Source organism: Argopecten irradians, chromosome 14, assembly GCF_041381155.1.
Source record: "Argopecten irradians isolate NY chromosome 14, Ai_NY, whole genome shotgun sequence".
Classification (NCBI taxonomy): Eukaryota; Metazoa; Mollusca; class Bivalvia; order Pectinida; family Pectinidae; genus Argopecten; species Argopecten irradians.
Window position 1 is genome coordinate 7,567,331 of NC_091147.1, and position 12,068 is coordinate 7,579,398.

Consider the following 12,068-nt stretch of genomic DNA (forward strand, 5'->3'; position numbering starts at 1 on the left):
CTTAAGTTTGTGTATTTGAGTTCTTCAAATTGCATATGAAACTGAATGTTTGTTAAATTTTGCTGAAATCCATTTCTCGTGCTTTGTTTTCATTTTGTTTTGTCAGATATGCAAGAAAACACTACTCACACATTGTACATCCCTTTCAGTTTCTATATACAATGTGTCACTAATCAAGTAATCAGCAATAAAGACATTGTCCTGGTAGAGCAAGTCTATGTCCATTCTCGGGACACATTGTGAAAATGTGCATGCTTTACCTGTTACTGATATGACATAAGATGAATAGAATGAATGCACATTGTTGTTACTTTTAACATATGCTACCCACCCGGTTTATAAATGATGAATGCTTTGTATAGTAGGGTTTTATTAACACAAAAGGAACTGTGTTTTTTAAGCTAGAGATCAGCCTCAAACTGTACTATATGTGTGAGAGGGAACAGCACTCGGCCCTAACGAGCCTTGTTGCTGTACCCTCTCACACATATAGTACAGTTTTCGGCTTATCTCCTAAACATATAAACAAGATGTATTAATTTCAGCTCATAAAGATTGCGCGTAGATACTTCGAAGCAATTCATCCTCTATTTCCATTACGTTTGTACATGCAGATTATACTTTACGATGCCATTAGAGCTATGGATATTACAGGATTATTAACGATTTTCATAAAAAATATGGACAAATCATTGATAAAAAATAAACCTCTATATGTCGCCTATCATTATACGGGATATGTAAATACCCCGGCCTACGATGTTTCCCAGCCGGCTGCAAATAAATGAAAATATTTTCGTGATTGTCGGAGTGAAATTTCCGATTTGCAAACGGTACTTTCAAGATGACTTAAGTTAGTGTTACTATATGTTTGAAGAATGATATATTATTGTATTATAGGCGCGATTATACACGAGAACTTTATTTATGCTACATGTATGTATTATTGACTGGATGTTAAGCTCCTGTACTATGAGCTAGCAAAAGTGTAGCAGAATATTAAAACAACCCCATGTAACTGTTTAAGCTGTTGAAATAGTGATTTTTTATCTTAAACGTTAGCTGGTCTTTATCAAGAATCACGAATTTTCACATGATCTTTGATAGAGACGATTCTCTATAAAGGGGGAGGGGCGGAGCCGGGTCGGTCCCTCTCTATCTGCGCCTGGTTACATCAGTAAAATGTGAAATAATGTCAATATTACTGGTAGTTTAGTCTGATAAGAAGTGTATATCCTAACCATAATAGGAGACCTGACAAGGAAGTTGGGGTAAAAGGGGAAAACCCATACAATATGTTTACTGGTATGTGAAGTTAAGATGCACACAGGGAGACGCAAAACAAATCTCATCTGACTGTTCGTAAGCAATACCACCACTATCAGCCTCTGATATACACCCTGTCACAACGTAGCACAAAAGAGTGCGTGTTTGGATTGCGGCTAAGGTATACAGTCGATGCTACTTATATTTGATCAACATATTATGACAATTGCCCTGGAGAATACAGTACCATGCATGTCATTTGTTGACCGGTACCCAATCAATCCCTACGTATTTCATGACAACATTTTAATATTTTGTCAACAATAATGAAAACCCACACATGAATGATCAGCAGTGAAGTATCGTTTACCACGCAGACGCAGACAAAGATTATAGGTTATGTAACCAGCAGACGACATTACCCGAGTTAGTTATACAGTCTGTAACTGTGGCAGGCATTTATAATCAACAATGCCATTTGAAATATACAAATTATGCATCCTCCTAGCTTTTCTACAACTCTTTCTGCAGATAGCAGCCTTAGTAACTGAAAGTTGGTTCATTGCTGGAAAAAAAGGTACAGGAATCGGACTATTCGAGATAAATTCAAAAGGCGATATCTTTGTGGGACCATCACCTGCAAGTATGTATACAAAGTCGTTATAGATAAGCCCGTACATCATTCAGAATCATGAAATCAGTTGGTGTTGATAATAACATGCTCTTTAATAAATGTTTGTCAAAAGAAAACACCACTTGCAGTAAAATCAAGACCGAATTTGCTATATATAGGCTTAGTTCTCAATTAATGGATGTTGAATTGGTGTTCATTTTTAATAATTTGTCTTGAAATTGATACCATGCTTATTCATTTACCAAATAATACAATTTCTATGATAGCCTAAAAGTACACTCAATCATCGATTGGAATCGCATTACTGATCCGAAGATAAGTGAAGTTAATCGGTTCGATTTTCTGTTCATAGTCATTTTACAGTTCAATTTTTAGACACTAAAATAATGTATAAACAATGGACACATTTTCATTACAAATTTTGTGAAAAGGTGTTGAAGGAACAATTTAAACACAGAATGAATTCTAAATTTTAGACAGGATTTTCTTTATTTACAATTGATCACCCGATTAATCGAGTATGCAATATGAAATCAATGATTGAATCGGTTGAGTCAATCTAGCAGTTAATCGATTATTGTCAATCATCAGTACACACAGTATTCGGAAAACACACCGCCACTATTTGTTCTCTATCTTTTGTCATTTCAGTTTGTTTCTTTATCTACATGGCTTTAAGCCTTTTTGGATGCCTGTGTAATGTAATATCCATCGTTTATTGTATCGTCGAAGTATTCTTATCTACTCGCAATCAACACCGGTGCTTCGTCAAAGTGCAAGCTCTAATTTGGTTTTTGTCAGGTAATGCTTATTTTCTTATTATGTTTAGATATCTAGTATTATTCAATACCGATTAAAACAGGTCGTTATGTAATAAATTACTGATTGCGGATGTACCAAAAGCAAAATTAATTATTTTATATGTATTTTTGTGTTTATTAGACACATACAAGAACATGAATATACGAGATTAAATATTTGTTATTATTTAAATGATGGGTATCGTTTATGCTTTGTCTGTGATGGAGCATCTCTAAAGATGTCAAGAGAGACGGATTCGAAATTTTGATATATTTATCATTTCTAACAGTAACATTCATTCAATGTTACATGGTCAAAACTTTTTAATCTGGCAGAGCTTACGCGATAACGTTTTGTGTAAGATATCAAATATTTCTTTGTTTTCAGGTGTAATCGCGATATCTTTGTTAATTTGGATGTCTAAATCGGTAATTCACACGGAGATCGGGTTTGATGGCACGAGAAGAGAAATCCATTCTGGAAGCTCTTTTTATCTCGGTTGTGGTGCTGCCGCTGCCAATCTGTTTGCCGCCATCGTTATCATTAGCGTCAATGTCAACCGCGAAATTGAGGATGATACATCACGTCTAAACTCCGAAGGTCCCGAAGTAATGATGGGGCCCACAGGAAGTCGAACAACTGGTAATACCTCATACCCACTAAACGACATACCAGGACAGTCTTCTCTCCCTCTCAGTGGCTTATCCGATACCATCCCACTAGAGGTTTCTGAAAACGCATCAAGAATGTACTTCCAAACCGCCATAAAGGGAGTACCCTCAAACCTATACAGTGGTAAAGCCTCAAAGGAATACAGTTACTAGAGGATGTCCTACTGAGTATAAACTACCACAGGATGATCCGTCCTACAAGTACGACCAGGACCCAGGAAACGACTTTCTATCACAATATTGAAGGGATAGTCATGTGCCTGACATCAGTTCTAATATAAAATGGATACCAGAGAGTTGTCTATCCTGTTCTTCTGATATTTTAAGACTAGTTGTGGAAAATTTAAGCCTTGCATCGGTTAATCACGTAACAAGTGTGTTAATAATCCTGAAATGGTTATCTGAAAACTCTTAAAGATGAACACGAGGATATTTTAAAATCGATAGCAATTTCACGATAACGATTTGGCAGTTGGACCTTAAGGTTTGTAGAATGATTAGGATAAATCAGGAAGTCATCAAGCAATATACTGTGTGTAAATATAAGTCTGTATTGTGTTTCCATTTTGAATATATCAAAATATATGACGTTTACACGTTTTTAGTAATAATTTATAATCATAATATATATATCATTATTAATTGTTAAGCCTCATATTGTACATTTTCATATCTACATAAAAGGTAGTTAAGTCTTAATTTCAATGCATGCCTCTTAAAAATAGGAAGAAGACAATGTTTAATTTCCATAATTTGTACATGTATGTTGATGAGTTATGTGCAATGATTTGACAATACGGCTTAATATAAATGTTCCGTTTACAATATCGGGTTTCCCTTGAAGAACACCTCGCCCGCTAATTGGTCAAACATTTTCTAGAATTTTGTATTATGCTTGCGCCATTGTATATATGCATAAAATGAATTAAAAATTTAAAAAAATAATTAAAATTCAAAATCAAACATATAGTTTTGTATTGGAAGTTTTACTTATTTTTTTTTCTATTTGTCACGATAAAAGTATAATGTTGAACCTTTCGCAAACTTCCTTATGGGGTTCATATTTTACATGTACGACCAATGTACATTGTACGGTTACTAAATAGATATATTCACCAATACAATGTGAAATAATGTCAATGTTACTGGTATGTAATAGACTCATAAGAGGTATATAACCCTAACAAGAGTAACCTGACCAGGAAGTCGTGGTAGAATGGAAAACCCCTACAATATGCTTATTTGTATGTGAAATATAATCAGTTGATATACACATTGGGACACGCGAACTGAAGCAGATCTGACTGTTCGTAAGAAATATCACTACAATATTACACCAACCTACACCGAATATTGGAATTTCATGTGTTAGGGTTCCATACACATTCTCACAAAAAAATCTACATATAGTAGGTATGATTGTGTTGTCTGTGTGTAGTACATTATTCCGTCTTTGCATTTCACAAAATTAGCTCCCTTTTGGGTAGGTATAGATTGTTACGTCATTATTTTGTGAGCGCAATTAACGTCGTTTTCTCCTAAATGTATGACGTTACGCTCGCAAACACGTGACGTCACAATCGATACCTACCCACAAGGGTAGATAACTCTGTAATATGCAAATACAGAATAGGGCTAAGGAATACAGTCAGCGATATCTAATAGACTACCACATTATATGGCTAGCACATTTAAGTATACAGTCGGCAATATTTCCTAGACAACTACATAATAGGGCGACCACACTGAAATATACAGTCGGTGATATTTAGACGACAACCACATAATAGGTTATCGAAATGAAGTATACAGTCGGTGATATTTAGTAGACAACTGTATGATAGGTTATCGAAATGAAGTATACAGTCGGTGATATTTAGTAGACAACTGTATGATAGGTTATCGAAATGAAGTATACAGTCGGTGATATTTAGTAGACAACTGTATGATAGGTTATCGAAATGAAGTATACAGTCGGTGATATTTAGTAGACAACTGTATGATAGGTTATCGAAATGAAGTATACAGTCGGTGATATTTAGTAGACAACTGTATGATAGGTTATCGAAATGAAGAATATAGTCGGTGATATTTTGAAGAAAACCTTGTTATAAGGCGACCACACTGAAAAATACAGTCGGTTACATATACTAGACAACGGTATGATAGGTTGTTGAAATGAAGAATAAAGTCGGTGATATTAAGTAGACAACCACGTTATAGGGTGACCACACTAAATGTATATTTTGAACAAAATATCCGAATATTGCTTATATGTAATGGATAATTTCCGAAAACCTGGCCATTATTAGAGAGAATGGACAGTACCGAGCCCGCAGGGCGGGGTACAATCAATTCTCTCTAATAATGGACAGTTTGAGGAATTTATCCTACTTAAAACCCATCATACCACTACCCACTACCTTGCGTACCCTGTTAGAGAAAGGAGACATCCACTTCAGGTATCACACAGGTGTTCACTCACCTGTGACAAATAATGGACTAACAATGTTGAGATGCATGCACAATCATTTAGTTTTACACCTTTGGAGGTACAACAGTGTTTTTTGAACATGTCGCAAAGTGATATATTCCTTACCCGGTCATCATTTAGGGATGTACGCAGCTGTGATTCAGATGATATAACGTTGTAACTGGAGTAATTGTTTACCTGTTTGAAGTGACCTGTTTATTCGCACAAGGACATGTGCATTGTCTAACTTAACACCAAATACATACAAGCAAGGTGAGTTTTCATTACAATTTAAAATTTACTGTTTTTTTTTGTAAATCGACCATGCGCATGTTATATATATGATAAAATAGCTGATTGATATGGTAGCATTGCACTGGTATACTGTTAAACCGGTCTAATCCGACACCACGTGTTAACAACTTGTTTGGTCAGATTATTCAGGATGTAGGAAAGTCGGATATTGTTGTATACTATTGTTGAATACGGAACAGTCACAGATAGGATGTAGGGAAACCAGGTGTCAGATTAGACAGGTTTCGTTCTACTATGATTATTATGTTATGTTTGACCATAATCATAAAATTATATGTTATAAGGGTTGTGAGATATCTGAGCGAAAAGACGGCATATTATCCCACCTCAGTCAAGAATCTAGAAATCCTATTCCTCCTAAATTACAAATTTTAAAAATATGTAACCAATAATAATGCAAGACTCTAATAATGTGTTTTGTTATTTTCAGAACAGTAACAGCTTGGAAGGGATATAATAATTTCGATGGAGCAGTGAACATAATTGTAAAATTCTGATTGGTCCAATAAACTTTTTTCTTACAAAATAGACTGTTCATTATTCTCCCGACTGTCCATTATTTTGGGGAATGATGGACAGTGGCCCAATAATAATTTACAGCAAGTTGCATAATGGACTCCTATGTGTCCATTATTTAATATAATGGTCATATACAACAAAGGAAACTTTACTAGCTGGATTTTAATATGTGAAAGATTGTATAGTCCAAAAGGAAGCTCTGAAGGGAAAACAACAACGTGATCGCAAATACAAAAAGAGAATACGGTACAAACCTCAGCCTCGACAAAGTATTTAAGTGCAGATGCATTTTGTTTTGATCACTGAAAATAAGATAAACTTCTTTAGCCAAAAGTGAATACTTTTATTAACTCGATTGAACAATCGACGATGGTTTTTAATCAGTACTTAATTAGCAACAGATAACCATTTTCGATAACCCGTGCGCTTTCCGATTCATTTTTTTTTGGACTGACTGCCTTAGGACATTAATGACAAAATTTGTTTCACAATTACAATTATCATGGAGTATTTATGTTGTTATTATATTTGTAATGTATACATATTAAACACTTTGTCTTTATTTGCCTCGTGTGTATTTATGTAGCTAACATTGTTGTTATGATTCCTACCACTGATACAGGGTGTCCTAGGTTACACTTTCAAAATGTTATTACTTTTGACATACATGAGCAACAAAAACGATATTTTTGAACATGAAAACATGCAATCAAACGTTTTATTGTATGCATAATGTAAAATTATAATTTGGTTCTGCTAAAAACCACTGACGTCAAAATGACGTCATCACTTTTAAGATATTGGCACATCAAGACGATATCATGCAGACACTGTGAAATGTTTTGTGCTTTGAAAAACAGTGTTTTTGGTCATGTAATATCCCAGTTCTCTACAACTCAAATATTTCCTTTGTGAGTATTACCAGAAGTACAGAAAATAATCACCAACACCAGACAATGTTGTCCAATGCATTAATTAGGCCTTATAAAATAAGTAACAAATCCTCAATACTTCTGTTCAAAGGTTGCTCAAAAATATGTCTTTTGTGAAACTCTTTGCTAAGATTACCTATATTTGTTTGTTAAGCTGTTTGTTAATCAAAATATGAAATGTATGATTGCAGACTTTCTGGAGATAAAATCCTGGTGCTTCACGTGCTGTATTAAAGGAAACATTGAACTTTAAAAGTGTAAACATAATTTATGGGACACCCTGTACTTCCAGGAAGTTGTAATAAAATTGGAAAACCCCTTCATACCAAGCCTCTGATTGGTCCGCGACATCTGTTTTCCCAGGTATACAGAAACAATATGCACAAAGGAAAATATGTTATTCTCTAGGAGTTTGCAGCTAGCTTACAATACAGTCATGTCACATGTTTAGAAAGAAAATTGCTTATTATAGGTGAATAAAGCATGGAGTAAACGTTCACAAAATTGTTATCATTCAATATGAATTCAGAAAGTACAAAGAGAATACATGCATGGATAATATTATTGTGCATAAAGTATGTCACCTCATTGAAACACACTACAGAAAACACCTGGGGACATTTACTTGGTCATTAACTAACATGGCCATAGATGAAATATTTTCAGTTCATTCCCCAAAATTCAAAAACTAAAACCACGATAATTCATATCACCCTCTCTGACGTGAATAACGCTTTCAAGTACTACATTGGCGATTTCCGAAAATAGTCCCGTGAATAAGTTCGAAACCGTTAATGGCGGTATTTTACACTGATTTAACATTTATACAGTATTTGAGCCATCAGCCAGAATCATACATCAGACTACCATATATTGCCACAATGACGTTATTGTGCCTCTTCATTAAGGTACAAGTGCTCGTCACATACACCAGAACATATCAAGCTCATATATACTAAAAGTTTGACGAGATGTACGTCTTTACACAACTTGTTAAAAGGCAAAATAAAAAAAAAATTAAAAAAATTAAAAAGTACGCACAAATAATGTACCTATGCAGTGGACTTCCGCGCAGATGCGGACAAATACCACAAGTTATGTTTCCAAGAGACAGGTTCACCTGAACCAGTTGATACAGCGGAAGGTAATTGTGTAATTCACAATGTTGTCTAAAGTATACATTTTATGTAGCCTCTTGGTAGTTCTACATGTCGTCCTGCAGGTAACATCCCTAACAACCAACAGTTTGTTCGAAGTTGTTTCTGAGAATAAAACATTGACCCAGATCGAAAACTCGCTGCTTGTGACGATGACATCTGCATTGGAGGGTCTACAGGGAGTAAGTATCTCAAGTGGTTATAAATAAGCCCTCATATCATACAAAATAATGAAAACCATTGTTTTGATGTGAAAGATGGTATTTCGTGATTTAAATGTTTGTCAAAAGATAGAACGTTTGCAGGGAAATCTATTATTTGCTTTAAAATGCACAAAAAGTCGGTGTACATTTACGTAGAAAGGTATCTTGAACCTAAGTAAATGTTTGCACTTTTACCAATGAAATTACTACTATTTCTTACATTTCCTGTTAAATGTAGCTTCGTTACCTTTGCGCTGGCTAACATCCTCGGATGTCTGAGTAACGTCGTGTCCGTCGGTTATTGTATCGTCAAAGTATGTTCATCTACTCAACGTCCTGTCCATTTCTTCATCAAAGTGCAGGCAATCATCTGGCTAGTAATCGGTAAATATCTATTTTCAGAATATGTTTAGAGATTAAGTGATATTTAACCATTTAGTAAACAAGCCTCGATATGTTCTATTTGATTTATAAGCTTACATCAACATATCATTTTTGTTTTTAACGTTAATGGAGGTATTTAATGATAGCAAGATTTGGAATCTTAATGTTTGATTATTTATTATTGTGTACTATATATTAATGCCATTTTTACCGTATTAATTATTCTACGATATATTGTTGCAGTTTGCCTTATTGATAACCCTTACATCATATACATATCAGAACAGGGTCCGAAAAGGAGGGGAGGAAGAGAAGGAGGAGGAGGAGGAGGAAGAGAAGGAGGAGGAGGAGGAGGAGGAGGAAGAGAAGGAGGAGGAGGAGGAGGAGGAGGAGGAGGAGGAGGAGGAGGAGGAGGAGGAGGAGGAAGAGGAGGAGGAGGAGAAGGAGGAGGAGGAGGAAGAGGAGGAGGAGGAGGAGGAGGAGGAGGAGGAGGAGGAGGAGGAGGAGGAGGAGGAGGAGGAGGAGGAGGAGGAGGAGGAGGAGGAGGAGGAGGAGGAGGAGGAGGAGAGGAGGAGGAGGAAGAGAGGAGGAGGAGGAGGGAGGAGAGGAGGAGGAGGAGGAGGAGGAGGAGGAGAGAGGAGGAGGAGAGAGGAGGAGGAGGAGGAGGAGGAGGAGGAGGAGGAGGAGAGGAGGAGGAGGAGGAGGAGAGAGGAGGAGAGGAGGAGGAGGAGGAGGAGGAGGAGGAGGAGGAGGAGGAGGAAGGAGGAGGAGGAGGAGGAGGAAGAGAAGGAGGAGGAGGAGGAGGAGGAGGAGGAGGAGGAGGAGGAGGAGGAGGAGGAGGAGGAAGAGAAGAGAAGGAGGAGGAGGAGGAGGAGGAGGAGGAGGAGGAGGAGGAGGAGGAGGAGGAGGAGGAGGAGGAGGAGGAAGAGGAGGAGGAGGAGGAGGAGGAGGAGGAGGAGGAGGAGGAGGAGGAGGAGGAGGAGGAGGAGGAGGAGGAGGAGGAGGAGGAGGAGGAGGAGGAGGAGGAGGAGGAGGAGGAGGAGGAGGAGGAGGAGGAGGAGGAGGAGGAGGAGGAGGAGGAGGAGGAGGAGGAGGAGGAGGAGGAGGAGGAAGAGGAGGACAGAATGTACTTTTAATTTGTATACATGCTTTTAGAAAGTAACTTGCTAAATTGCGAGAAATGAATTATATCATTTAATATCATGTATGGAAAATAGGAAATCTACATTTTAATATAATTAAACATATAACATATAAATATAAAATAGCATATAAAATGAACATAGTTAAAAGTTTAGACAAGATTTATAAGTTTTATCCATTTTTTCCAAACACTTACTTTTCTCTAAATAAATTTGACTCTTTCCCTATTAAGCAATATATTTCTGCAAACTATGTAATGTTTAATGGATCCAACTATTCTCGTAACATTTGGAGGATTTTATAAGCATCAGTCCTGTTATATTTGTTCTATTATGATTCAATAATTCAACAACACTGTTTCTGTATTGGTATTGTTTCAAAATCAGTAAAAACTTTTTTTTGTATTTCTGTCAGAACACCCCATAAGAGATTGGTACATGTAATTGTCTCCCTTTGTGTATAGCAGAGCATACATTGAGGATTATTAAACAGACCTATATAACATAAAGTCCACGTGACTTTTTCCCTTATAATTTCCAGATTTACAGTTATGTTTGACAATACAATTTTTAAATTGGAATCGGAGATTATTTTAATACCCTAGAGTTATTCATGTTACTCCAGCAAATAAAATATTCATTAAAAATGTTCCACTAGTGATAATCTCCTTTTAGTCTTGTTTATACAGTATTCTTTATCAACTAAATTGGAATAAAAAACATAGTTATTATTTATTTTTTTTATGTTTGCATTATACCATATTGGCGACTTTAACACCGATATTTTATTCTTGATATATTTTTTTAAAGATTTCGTGATTTGAAAACATTAATCCAAAAAGCATCTTTTTATCCTTTTTTATTACTAGGTGTATGTTTAATTAGACACTGCCACAATTGGCCAAAAAATGAAAGAAAATTTATTTTTGTTTTTAGAATCACACGCCATTTACTTTCTGTCTTATAAGTTCTACATATCCAACTATTTTTAAAGCACTGATACATGTGTATGCCACAAAGTTAACCAGTTTAGGCCACTATCCTCAGGTAATTACATCTCAATGTTATCATTGTTACTATTCCACACAAAATGCAAAGAATTGCGTTTAGCTGTTTGATAAAGCTATCATCAGAATTGGGTAAAGAAATAAAAAGGTGATTCAACTGAGGAATTAAAAGTGAATTAATTAAAGGCATTCTGCCAAGAGGTGTGATATTCCTCTTACTACATCCCTTTAATATACTTTGAGTTTTTACTATTTTTTTATCGTCGGTCAATTTTGGAATTTTCTATATCTCAACTTGAAATCAATACCGAGAAGGGTAATTTTATTTTAAGACTCCCCATTTTAAGTTTAGGTAAAAAGAATGTACAATGTATTAATAATATATCCCCCCTCAAAATTTTATTTTGCATAGACATTTAGTTCATCAACTGAAGTTATTCGTATGTATGTATGTATTTGACGAAATAGAAAATTGTTCATACATTTTTTCCATCTTTTGTTAGTCGCATGTCCGGGATCGACCATTCATTGTGTATGTTGAGGGGAAACGCCCTCCCTTCCCCG

The 12,068-nt window shown here is 35.8% G+C and overlaps 1 protein-coding gene across 3 annotated transcripts in view; it reads left to right on the forward strand.

Annotated features, from left to right (window-relative positions):
• LOC138308329 (uncharacterized) overlaps positions 1-12,068 on the forward strand; it is a 78,494-nt gene that overhangs the window by 12,124 nt on the left and 54,302 nt on the right. For 2 of the 3 annotated variants that reach the window (XM_069249323.1, XM_069249322.1), the window contains 4 exons: positions 1,798-1,909; positions 2,552-2,701; positions 3,089-6,118; positions 6,591-7,241. Coding sequence is in view for 1 of the 3 variants with exons in the window: in XM_069249322.1 (XP_069105423.1) it covers positions 1,798-1,909; positions 2,552-2,701; positions 3,089-3,525 (699 nt within the window). In the remaining 2 variants the exon portion in view is untranslated. Of the gene's footprint in view, positions 1-443; positions 1,448-1,797; positions 1,910-2,551; positions 2,702-3,088; positions 6,119-6,590; positions 8,951-12,068 lie in introns of those variants that run through there. The other variant, XR_011206113.1, reaches the window with a different exon arrangement.